Here is a 12,822-nt window from a genome sequence, read left to right on the forward strand (position 1 = left end):
TGTCTAGTTATAAGTATATATTTTGTCTGTAGAACACGTCTGTATAGTAATCAACCACAAAAAGTAAAGCATGAAGTTGTTGTACTTCTCTGTGTCCGTCGCTGTCGTGTTTTTATCCACAAGAGCCTGGTGTTAACAGATCATGTGAGGTACATTGAGATGTGTGTTCCCAGGAATTTAACATCACTGACCCTCACAATGTCCTCATTGATGTGAAGAGCGGCACATTCCTCCCTCTTCCTCCTAAAATCTATCACCAACTCCTTTGTTTTTGAGGAGTTGAGTGTGAAAGTGTTGTCAGAGCTCCAGGCAGTGAGTTTTTGGACTCATTATGATATATCAATCCAACTACAGCAGTGTCGTCAGCAAACTTGAGGATAATGTTGCTATCATAGATTTGTGCACAGATGGGTGTGTAGGATGAATAGAAGAGGACCAAAAACTCCACAAGAGTCGTGGGGAGAAAAATGTTTATTGAGAAATTGGTTTTTAAAGAAAAACATGGCATAATTAATGTTTTAAGCATTTATTAAAAAGCATAGTGTGGGATTAAGAAATCTACTGTAACTCATTCCATGAATGTGTGTGTGTGTGTACATTCACATTTATAACATGTATGTGCAATATACTCAATAAAGGATACAATCTTGTGAGTATTAGATGTAATGCTATTTTTGTCTTCATTTATAGATATTATATAGGCGTTTTAATAGCTTCAGTGACTTCCTCCAAACCAAGTGATAGGTCACACATGCTTCTGTCTGCCCCATTCATTTTACAAAAACTAAGTAGTGAATTGAAAAAAAAAAAAAAAACTGCAGCTGCTGCGTAATCAAAAGAGAAACGACTGTATATCCGTACTATATGGCGTGGCCCTGATTGGCTGCGGGGGTGTCCGGTACGCGCGTGCGTTTGTTTGCCGATGACGTCACCGCTCGCTCGCGCCGCTTTTTCCCTCAGTGAGTTTCAGCGTCGAGTCTTCTGAGGTGAGGCGAGCATTTTCGGTATTTTCTCATCTTTATACACCCATCACACACACACTTCACAGTTTGATTAGGCGACAGACTCATTTCTGTGTTGTTTTCATCGATCACAGCGATACTTGTGGGTCTGTTCTGGCGTCTTCCTCCTGATATAGGCTACACATTTAGTTCAGCAGCAACGAGCCTGAGGAGAATATGTGGAGTTCATTCAGACCTGAGCGAGTGTGTGTTTGTGTGATAGTCTCGATGTTTGTAGTGAGATCTGTCACTGAATGTGAAGAGTTAAAGTTTGAGATATGTGAGGGGAATCGATCTCTAATGTTGCGGTTGCCGTTTTCATTACTTTAATTTCTTTGTTGAAATTTATCTTTGGCAGATTACATGTACTTATTAAAACTGATGTCTATTCACTTGTGGTTTTAGGGGCACACCTGTCATTTTTCACCATGTCATGCATCACTGCAATCTCAAAAGTACAAGTTAATGTTTAATTTATTTGACTATAATTTTCTATTGTAATGTGAAATAATGATCATGATAACGTCCTGGTTGCATATCATGCAAGACGTGTGCTAAGCTGAAGCTATAGGTTTCGCCTTAAGGTTTTGATTTAGCGTAAAAATTACCTTTAGGAGGTAAAAATAAAGACAATAATAAAATTCACAATAAAATAATGAGCTTAAAGGAGTAGTTCACTTAAAAAAAAAAAACTTTAATGATTACTTACCCCCACGTCATCCAAGATGTCCATGTCTTTTTCTTCAGTCGAAAAGAAATTAAGGTTTTTGATGAAAACATTCCAGGATTTTCTCCATATAATGGACTTCAAATGGATTTAATTATCATTTAAAGTTTTTTCTCCTATAAATGATTGCGAAGGCTAGATGTTTTACAAGATAAAATATGTTTTATTACCTCCGATTGTATTCATCTGAAAGAAGAATGTCATATACACCTATGATGACGTGAGGGTGAGTAAATCATGAGCTAATGTACATTTTTGGAGTGAACTATCCCTTTAATAATGTAGACAGGCAGCAAATCTCATTCAATGTCACTCATGTGTGTGGTTAAATATATTTTAATAGGTATTTAAAAGCTCTATTGATTAATTAACAAAATGGACATTTTAAAAAGCCACCATAATATAATATTTCAAAACAAATATTCCTGATCCAAGCAGAATGAGAATGAAATAGAAATGGACAATAACAATGAATTGTTGTTCAAATTCATTTAATCAATTATTGAAGCAATACAAACATTAAGTAAAAGTGAAAGCGAATGAGACGGATCTCTTTCTTTATCGAAGAGAAGAAGAGAAGCAAAGTCTCCAGTTTCAAAGCTATGAAAGTATATCTTGCATTTGCATGAAAGAGTAGAAGTAAAATAGAAACTAAGGGCCAGATTAACCAGCACAAACCATCTACTAACATTAAAAAACTACTGTCAGGATTTACTAAAGACAAACATTGAAAAATTAGTGCTGAAAAGTCATGGACACAGTTATTTTTGCAGCTGACCTTATGAGTTTCCCTTTCAGACGCAACATTTTTGAGAGGAGAGTATTTAAATGAATCAGGCAAGGTGGTTTACTAAGGTTTGCGCTCGTCAATGTACTGGTGTTTGCGCCATTATTTACCACCCCAAAAAAAGCCGGTCTTAAACCAGACGCTAACTGGTAGATTGCCTTGGTCATTATGGAAATGAAGCCCAATGAAACGGTTTACCGCACTGATCACGGTTAAATGGTCTTTCTTCAGAATGAGAAGCAGAAGTGATTTCAGAGCGAAAGCTTGAGCCGCTTCTCCCCAGTGTGAACTCTCATGTGAATCTTCAGCCTTCATTTACATGTGAAGCGGGCAGGAGACAGATGTTTTAGCTTCAGTTCTTCTTCACATCTAAAAGAAACATTAAAACGTGAGTTTTCAAATGAGAAACAATAAATCACATGAGCGAGCACACAAGCCAAGCTGTCCTAAACATGAAACTGCTTTACATTAAGAGCTTCAAATAAACTCATAAACGCACAGTTTAATACAGTTCTCCCTGGATGTCGTACAGATGCTGTACAGACATCAGATGTGTTTTTCCCATTGCATGACTGACATTGAATTTAACGGTTATATCAGGGGTTTGCCAACGTTGGTCCAGGAGAGCCACAGTTTTGCTTCAACCCTCATCAAACTCACCAGAAGCTAATCAAGGTCTGAAGGGTTACTAGAAACTTAAAGGCAGGAGAATCTTTAAATCAGGGTTGGAGCAAATCTCTCCTGGACTGACACTGCAGCCCGTTCTCATCCCAATGGCGTCATATACTGACGCTTTTGACATTTCGTCTACATCCAACGCACATGGCACCCTTTAGTGTCAATATGAGACGCAGATATATATGGGCCAGAAGGCGCCTCCTAGTGGTCTAACCCTAACCCTACCCCAGACCTAAACCTACCCATAACCGAACAAAGCTCTGTGCATGTTATATTGACGCTAAAGGATGCCATGTGCGTTGGATTTAGACGAAATTTCAAGTGTCACTAAATGACGCCCTAGGATGAGAACGCGTTGGCCTATCCCTGGGTTATATCCTTTATCTGTAAAAGTCATGTGAGTTTTTCCATTGTGCTTTAATCCTTGTCCTGAGAGCGAGCGAGTCTCTGTTTAACTTTACAGAAGGAGTTCCAGCACATCAAGCTCAAAGACTCTGACTAAAATAGAAATTTGTTGTTGGACCCTAAATGTAAGTTTCAAATTCTACATGTAAAACAAGTTAAGGTACTTCTATGAAAGCTGTCCTGCCGCTCATTGTGGTTGTTAGGAAACTAACTGACACAGAAGAGACTTTGTTACTCAGCACGTTAAAGCCCTATTCAAACAGGATTAGTTAAACATGGAGAGTTGGGGTAGAGTAATTATTACCAGAGCTTCTCAGTGATTTTAGTCCCGAAATCTCAGTGATCATTACGAACAATGTCAGTAATGATTACGGCGACACTAATCGTTAGAGGCACGAAAAATTTGCAGTATGTAATTTCCCATTACCATCATAATCCAAGAAGTATTTAATTAATAAATCGTCAACCAGACCTAACTGTTTTATATACACTCACCTAAAGGATTATTAGGAACACCACATTAATACTGTGTTTGACCCTCTTTCACCTTCAGAACTGCCTTAATTCTACGTGGCATTGATTCAACAAGGTGCTGAAAGCATTCTTTAGAAATGTTGGCCCATATTGATAGGATAGCATCTTGCAGTTGATGGAGATTTGTGGGATGCACATCCAGGGCACGAAGCTCCCGTTCCACCACATCCCAAAGATCCTCTATTGGGTTGATATCTGGTGACTGTGGGGGCCATTTTAGTACAGTCAACTCATTGTCATGTTCAAGAAACCAATTTGAAATGAGTCGGGCTTGGTGACATGGTGCATTTTCCTGCTGGGTACATGGTGGCCATAAAGGGATGGACATGGTCAGAAACAATGCTCAGGTAGGCCGTGGCCTTTAATCGATGCCCAATTGGCACTAAGGGGCCTAAAGTGTGCCAAGAAAAACATCCCCCACACCATTACAGCACCACCACCAGCCTGCACAGTGGGAACAAGGCATGATGGATCCATGTTCTCATTTTGTTTACGCCAAATTCTGACCCTACCATCTGCGAGACTCATCAGACCAGGCAACATTTTTACAGTTTTCAACTGTCCAGTTTTGGTGAGCTCTTGCAAACTGTCGCCTCTTTTTCCTATTTGTAGTGGAGATGAGTGGTACCCGGTGGGGTCTTCTGCTGTTGTAGCCCATCCGCCTCAAGGTTGTGTGTGTTGTGTCTTCTTCACAAATGCTTTGCTCTATACCTCGGTTGTAACGAGTGGTTATTTCAGTCTATCAGCTTGAATCAGTCGGCCCATTCTCCTCTGACCTCTAGCATCAACAAGGCATTTTCGCCCACAGGACTGCCGCATACTGGATGTTTTTCCCTTTTCACTCCATTCTTTGTAAACCCTAGAAATGGTTGTGCGTGAAAATCTCAGTAACTGAGCAGATTGTAAAATACTCAGACACCAACAACCATGCCACTCTCAAAATTGCTGAAATCCCCTTTCTTTCCCATTCTGACATCCAGTTTGGAGTTCAGGAGATTGTCTTGACCAGGACCACACCCCTAAATGCATTGAAGCAACTGCCATGTGATTGGTTGATTAGATAACTGCATTAATGAGAAACTGAAAAGGTGTTCCTAATAATCCTTTAGGTGAGTGCATTAAAATATAGGTTATATGTGTTTGCGCCAGGGACGTAGGAGCAATTCTGAACCTGGGGGGGACAGTCAATGCTAGGGGGGTCCGGGGGGAAATTTTTTGAAAAATAAACCATGAAATGACACTTTCTGGAGAGTTTTGTGCAAAGAAATTGAGAAATTGAGTCTTACATGATATGTGAAAAACTGCAAGGTTAAGAGCATATACTTTGGATTGTTGTAGTATCAACATGCATTAGGGCATTTAGCATTTACATTACTGTTAATCAGTTATGTACTGATTAACTTAAATAAATGGTTGATTTGATTTCCATTAACTATAAAATACTAAAAAATAAAATCAATCTATCCCTTGTGGAAAGGTTGCTTGGTAGCTAAAAGTAGGTCTAGCAATTATATTTCAAGTTTTTCACACAGATCAAACACAAATATGCTGACTGAATAGATTGCTAGTTTATTTTGAGTAGCCAGCTAGCAGCTCTCTTTGCAGTTTGCTGATAATCCGGTGTCTGAAGTAAAATGCTCAAAACATCTCCTGAGAAAAATACCAACCAAGTCTTGGTTATTTAATTTTGGTTTAGACTTATTTTCCTTACCTTGTCATTCAAGGCCAGGGCACTTTTGTACATTTCTGGAACTTTTGCGCGCTTCCACATCCCATGCAACTACAGATCTCCCAGGAACATAATGCCTACATTTATCCGTGTCACCTAGATGTGCGAGCGGTGCGCGATGCCGCGATCATGGTCGACTGACAGCAGCTGAAGAATACGGCCGTTTTTAAAAATTGAATTATGTATTTAAAAGTTGCAGAATGGATTAATTGGGAGACTCCAAAATTGGCAGAGATAGGCAGGCAATGCAAAACAAAATCTTACATTGGGAAATAGTCGGGGGGACAAAACTTAGATTTTGAAATGTGGGGCACGTATAATGGCTCCTACGCCCCTGGTTTGCGCACATGAAATCAGGAAGCAACATAACACACACATGACAACAGGAAGGTGACGGTGGTGAGTAAAACTTCTGTTTTGCTGAGATTTCTTAATACTGTAGACGCTCTGTGGTAAAATGACATTACTCCCTCTACTAATCCCATCCGGATAGGGCTAAAGATGAACTACTTACTGTTCAGACTGCATTGATCTGGTTTCTCCTATGTGTGGACCTTCATGTGTAGCTTCAGGCCAATTTTAAAAGAGAAACTCTTTCCGCACTGATCACACGTGTGTGGTTTCTTTCTGGTGTGGATCCTCTCATGTTTTTTCAGAGATGATGATTGACTGAATCTCTTGTCGCAGTGTGAACACTTGTAAGGTTTCTCTCCAGTGTGGATCCTCTCATGTGTTATCAGAGTTGTTGATTTACTGAATCTCTTGTCGCAGTGTGAACACTTGTAAGGTTGTTCTCCAGTGTGGTTCATCTCATGCGTTTTCATATCTCCAAACTGACTGAATCTCTTGTCGCAGTGTGAACACTTGTAAGGTTTTTCTCCAGTGTGAGTTCTCTGGTGCAGTTTTAATTTTGTCGTTGAAAAAAAAGTCTTCTCACACTCAAAGCACATGTACTCTCTCACACCAATGTGAATTTTCTCATGCGTTAGAACATATTGCAGCCGTGAAAAACTCTTTGCACACACAGAACATGCATATGGCTTCTCCTTTGAATGAACTGTCAGGTGTCTCTTCAGGTGATGTTGGAAAAGAAATGTTTTGTCGCACTGATCACAACTGAACGGCCTCTCTCCGCTGTGGATCCTCATGTGAATCTTAAAAGTTGATTTGTGTGGGAAACTCTTCCCACATTGATCACATGAGAACGGCTTCTCTCCAGTGTGGATCCACATGTGTTCCTTAAGTTGTGTTGAATTACTGAAACTCTTCCCACATTGATCACATGAGAACGGCTTCTCTCCAGTGTGGATCATCATGTGTTCTTTAAGTTTTGCTGAAGTACAGAAACGATTCCCACATTGATCACATGTGAACGGCTTCTCTCCGGTGTGGATCATCATGTGTTCTTTAAGTTTTGCTGAAGTACAGAAACGATTCCCACATTGATCACATGTGAACGGCTTCTCTCCGGTGTGGATCCACATGTGTTCCTTAAGTTTTGTTGAATTACAGAAACTCTTCCCACATTGATGGCATACATATGACTTCTCGACTGAATGAATTCGCATGTGAAGAACAAGTCTTTTTTCGCTTGTGAAACTCCTCCCACACTGAGTGCAGGTCGTAGATTTCTTGGCTTTTGTTGTATTTTTTATTGTCTTTTTAGTCTTTGAGCGACTCAAGGGTTTTCCTCCAGGTTGGACATGATGTTCCTCCTCCACTTCACTCAGATCTTCTCTCTCCTCGATCTCTTCCATCAGGTCTGACGGGAAAGAAAAAATGTCTTTCTTTAATTTAATTTTCAGAGCATCAAAATAACTCAAAGACACTATATTTTATGGAGAGGAGTACCTAACTTAACTCAAACTGATTGAGCCATCTCTATCATCTGGTTATGCATGTCACAACACTTCTTCTAACATGGATGTCAGAAACGAATAAATCTCCCCAGCCATGTGAACTGTTTTTGGTGAAATTTTGCAAGCTAAGCATATTTTTTTTCCATATTACATTGTAAGAGCCCTAACTTTACAAAATGATGTTACTTGGTGCTATGAAAAAGCGTAAGTATATTTTTAATAATTTTTCAAAAACATGCTCAACCAAACGGTTGATTTGGCACATAACGGTTAACCCCACTTTTTGAGAACGGACATTACAATGCACTATTAAGGGCCAATCCCAATTCTACCCCTTACCCCTTCCCTTTCCCCTAGCCCTACCCCTTCGCCTTCCCCTTGACCCTTGAAACAGAGTGGCAATGCGTAGGGGTGAAAATATTCCCCTAAGAAATGGGACACCACTACGCCTCCGTTAAACGTCATTATAAGTCGTCGCTAGCGCCTACGTCACAGGAGATGCGCCGATGTTTATCACAACTTCCAAGATGCCGTCGACAGCTGCAGTTATCTCAGTTGCGTGGGTTACAGCTATTTTCTTGCATTTATCTTGTGAAGTTCGCAGGAAACAACGGAGACGACAAAAATGTGTTGCTGGACTATCGTTAGCAAACTACAGTAATTTTAGCGATTTTTTTACAAACATTTCTGTGACGAAACTGACCGTAAATATGAACACAATATTGAATGTAACATAAAGCAAATCATTATTTGTCGTTACAATACTTATTAAAGCCACAAATACTTAAATGTATCTGTCTCCTTTGTCGCTTGGGCAGCCAGCCTGGGTTAGCAGTGACACTTCTCATACCCCTTCGTTTGAAGTGTGCTCCCGAAAAATCTTCGTTTGAAGGGCTATCTGGCCCTTCTCCCTAGCCCTCCCCCTCCAACCAAAAGAGAATTGGGACAACCCTACCCCTTCACGTGGACGCGCAAAACGGAGGGGAAGGGGAAAGTGAAGGGGTAAGGGGTAGAATTGGGATTGGCCCTAAAACTTGGTTCAAGTATGCTTTGGAATAAAGACCTGAGTTTAGTCTTGTTTTAAAGAAAACACTCAGCAGATTAAGTAAAAGCACATTTGCTATATGAGACTTGCAGCAGGAGGAAGTTCAGCAGAAAAAGTTCAGTTATGGGGAAGCGAGAATTGCAAAAGATCTGTGAAGGGTTTCAGGAAGCCGAGGGGCCTAAACCGACTGTTTGCTGTATAACCGTCTTGCCAAATGCTGTATTTTTATTATTTTATATATGCACATGGTTTGTGCTCAGGGGAAAACCATGTGAGGTCTGAAGGGTTTAATGTTACAGTTTTTTGAGCTGCCAGTCATTTAATCATTTTACCATTTAATTACAGATTATATTTGTAATATTACATACATTTTTATATAATTTAAGAAAACAGAAAAATACTGTATGAAAAATACAATCAATTTCTGTAAAAAAAAAAAATGTGAATGACCGTAATTTGTCTTTAATGTAACAATACCTAAAATAACAGCTGCATTTTTTATTTTGCAGATATTATTTGTAATTTTACAGTGTTTTGAGTACAATTTAAAATGAAAGAAAATGATCGGCAAAAATCACAGTTATTTTCTGTGAAATTTTTTACAGTGTGGGGTGTGAGCACACACACATACACACACACACAGCCCAGATAACATCTCTCAGCACTTAACTGAAACTGAAGCACAAAAGTTAAACCTAAGTCGGCTACACTGAGATATCAAGACTAATAAAAGCGTTGAACATGCATTCAATATGATGAATACATCAAACTATATGAGTACTAGAAATATACTTGATTACATTTCATCAAATGATATTAAAGATATGAATGATTTAATAAAACATAAATAAGAATTCTGATTCATCGGCCTCTGTTTGAATAAAAAAAGGCATAGCAATAAATAAAACAGATACAGTTCATGAAGCCTTCGCTGTACAACCGTAAGTATGGTCTCATTTGAAAGCTTTTTTTAGCAGAATTTATTATTGTCATGGTGAGAAACAAAATAGTTATATAGAGTTTCAATATCACTCCTCTCTATAGAAATTTGACCTCAAACCTTGCTTTACTGACCATTTGTTGAAAATTAACAAGAACATTTGAACCAATTTCATAGATGAACTGTTTATCTAAAAGTGCTTGAATGTTTCTAACATGAATGTTGTCCAGCATCATGAATGAATGAAGAATAAACACCAACCTCTTTGTTCTTCAGGATCTTCAGTGTGTTTCATTCTGCAGGGTTCTGGATCTCTCATGTTCTCACTGTAATAAACTCAGTCTTTGCAGATTTCAGCTCTTCCTGATGATCGTCTTCACTTATAGGCTGTGGGAGGAGCTTCACTGATGATGCGTTTATGGTAGGAGGAGCTTCACTGGTGATGTAATTGACACAGGAGGGGCTTCAAATGTGGTGAATAGCTGATGTATGGGATCAAAATCCTGCCAAATGCATTGCGGCCACTGATCAAAAAATAATTAGTGTGATTAAACATTTTTTAAAATATATTGCACAAACTGCAAAATGATCAGAAAAGCAAACAACGTGGTCACGGATCAAAATATAAGTGTGAATCAAAAAATAACAAGCAACTTTAAATATTACGCACGAAAATTATGTTCATGTTTTTGGCTCTTCTTTCCGTGTTCTGCGCTTGCTCTTCCAAATGTTGCGGTTCGAGTTTCATGTAAATTAGGGCGAGCTTAAGCGTCACCATTGGTCCATAGTTCTAGATTGACAGCTCCTCCTCTAGCCAATCAATCGAAGAGGAGAGTTGACGTCACTCCAATGCGATTGACGCTACTGACGTAATTGTCTTGTTACAGGTATTTCTTTTTGCCTGTAGAACACTTCTGTAATAAACCACATTTGAAACTTGTTCATTAAGAAAGGTTTTCTATTTTCTATCATTTCGATCCAATTATTGACAATGGCGCCTCTGCTTGCTGAGAAGGTGCCGTGCACAGAAGCGATGTCATGGGGTCTGATTAGTTTACGTATCGCGTCTTTTGCGCGCTCGAGGTCGTTATTTCAATTGTAGGCGCACGGAAAGCAGCTCCAGAAGGAAGAAAAAGTCGACCTTTGACCTTGCAGCACGACCTGATCTGGCAGAGTGGAAGAATGATAGCAACAATACAGAAAATGGAACGACTGAATAAACGACTGATGCATGTTGTAAAAAAGTTTATGCTAATGAGTGAACTTAAATGTCCTAAATGTGAAATGTCGGACATGCAGAAGAGAATTGAATCTTTTGAGATGCAATCCTGCTCGATCGGCTGTCTGAAATGTTATTTTTAATTTGCATTGTCTTTCCTTTGCGCTGTTATTGCATAAGCTATGCAGATGTTGCAAATGTGACCTTTAGCATAGATAAGGTAACGCTTCTTAGGAGGCCATTGTGAGGCCAGAAGATTAACGACTTTTGTGTTCAACAACAATTGTAAATATTTCCTGCTTTTTGCATTCCTTGTAAGGAGTTACAACAATAAATCAAAATGAATAACATATCACCCATTTAAAACTAATGAGTTAAGCCACTACATGACTACATTCTACTCATCAATCAGTTTACAACATCTGATTGTATTTTCTTTCGCTGTTCTCAACATAACAATCAGATACAACTGAGCAGAGAGAAGCTAATGTTAAAAAGTAGAAAGCCCAACTATTCTGCCCTCACAGAGCGTGACTGTTAGAGCATTAGACAGATAGTGAACAGATTGAAATAAAGTCCCAAGGCGTAACTTTTCTTGGTGATTATTCTTTATACTGTAAAACTGAAATACAAATAATAAAACATGTAAATATATATTACAGGAAAACAAATACAATAATACTGTTGGATAACAGTCACTGATTGCTCTTAGTTCAAACCATTCTCTACCACGTTCGTTTCAATGTTGTAATCAGTTCAATCACTTGTATTCAATAATCATAACTTAATTATAGTGGAATAAACACGTTAATTACTTACAGTCAAATGTTTTCCCAAGGCTGAACTGTTAGAAGATCGCATTTCTAAGCTGTGCTGCGATGCTTTCCCTTCTCTATTGCATTCTGAACATGTCATAACATATCCGCAATTGTGCTATCAGATCGCTATTTCAAAATAAAAGTCATGGAGAAAAATTCACAATATAATGAATGCAATAGCAAAATAAAATACACAAAAAAAATACCATTTAAATTTTTTAAAGTCAGCACACCTTCTAAAGCAAACACTTATCACAACAATGGTGACATCAAACTATACTATTGTTTTTAATAAATAATCAACATTTTAACCTCAGTTAATTTTCAATAAGAACTTCTGTATATCAGAAATTAAGTAAATCTGGTTAGTGAAGCTGGTAATGCTGTTTGTGGAGTTGTGTGATCAGATCTTGAGAGATTTTGTGTATTTTATCTTCAGTTGATTTCATTTAAGGCTGTGGCTGGAAGTAGTTCTTGTGTTTCTCTTTTCTTCAGTGACTCTTCTGCTTATTAAAATCAGGTGTTCATCAATAATGCTCTATCATTATTCAATCAATTAAATATCGCATTAACACCTACACTGAGGCTATGTTTACACGGAAACGATTCTGAAGAGAAAACGCAAAAGTGGCGTTGCGTCATCACTTTTTATTCTGCGTTTAGACGATCGATTTGAGTGGGAAATCCGCGTTCATACAGTGACGCAAAAGTGTTTGAAATTCAATGTAGTATGCACTTCAGGCGGCTAGGAGTGCATACTACAACAACACCAAGTCCACGCGCCTGCGTACAACTTTAACCGTCAAGCGACTTTTGTGTTTTTACCGTTTACACGGGAACGCGGCGGTGGAGCGTTTTTAAGATTTCCACTCTGGAGGGTGATTTCACTTTTTTGTGTTTTTAAGCCTCAAAAACGCCGTCGCCGAATAAACGAAAGGCACATCCGATACAATATTTTTACGTTTTCACGCGCGAGCGTTCTCATGTAAACAGGGCCTGATATGTGTTACATTTAACATCCTGCAGTGTGCACAGTGAGCAGTGTTCAGTTCATCTGGGCAAACCCATGTGGGGCCACCA

At 38.8% G+C, this 12,822-nt stretch overlaps 1 protein-coding gene across 1 annotated transcript; it reads right to left on the minus strand.

The window, feature by feature from the left end:
* Positions 1-2,202: 2,202 nt before the first annotated feature.
* LOC120486095 (uncharacterized) lies at positions 2,203-11,872 on the minus strand. Its single transcript, XM_089129155.1, has 4 exons — positions 11,744-11,872; positions 9,967-10,229; positions 6,376-7,623; positions 2,203-2,884 (listed from the first exon to the last, which is right to left on the minus strand). The coding sequence occupies exons 2-3, from the start codon at positions 10,022-10,024 to the stop codon at positions 6,404-6,406; spliced, it is 1,278 nt and encodes a 425-aa protein (XP_088985281.1). The 5' UTR covers positions 10,025-10,229; positions 11,744-11,872; the 3' UTR covers positions 2,203-2,884; positions 6,376-6,403.
* Positions 11,873-12,822: the final 950 nt, after the last annotated feature.

This window comes from Pimephales promelas, chromosome 3, assembly GCF_988280905.1.
Source record: "Pimephales promelas chromosome 3, fPimPro1.hap1.1, whole genome shotgun sequence".
In the NCBI taxonomy this organism is placed as follows: domain Eukaryota; kingdom Metazoa; phylum Chordata; class Actinopteri; order Cypriniformes; family Leuciscidae; genus Pimephales; species Pimephales promelas.

Excerpts from the sequence above, each read along its gene's own strand:
- LOC120486095 (XM_089129155.1), bottom strand. The coding sequence starts at position 10,024 with ATGAGAGATCCAGAACCCTGCAGAATGAAACACACTGAAGATCCTGAA. Across the intron at positions 7,624-9,966 it reads AGATCCTGAAGAACAAAGAG|ACCTGATGGAAGAGATCGAG; the intron begins GTTGGTGTTTAT and ends CTTTCCCGTCAG.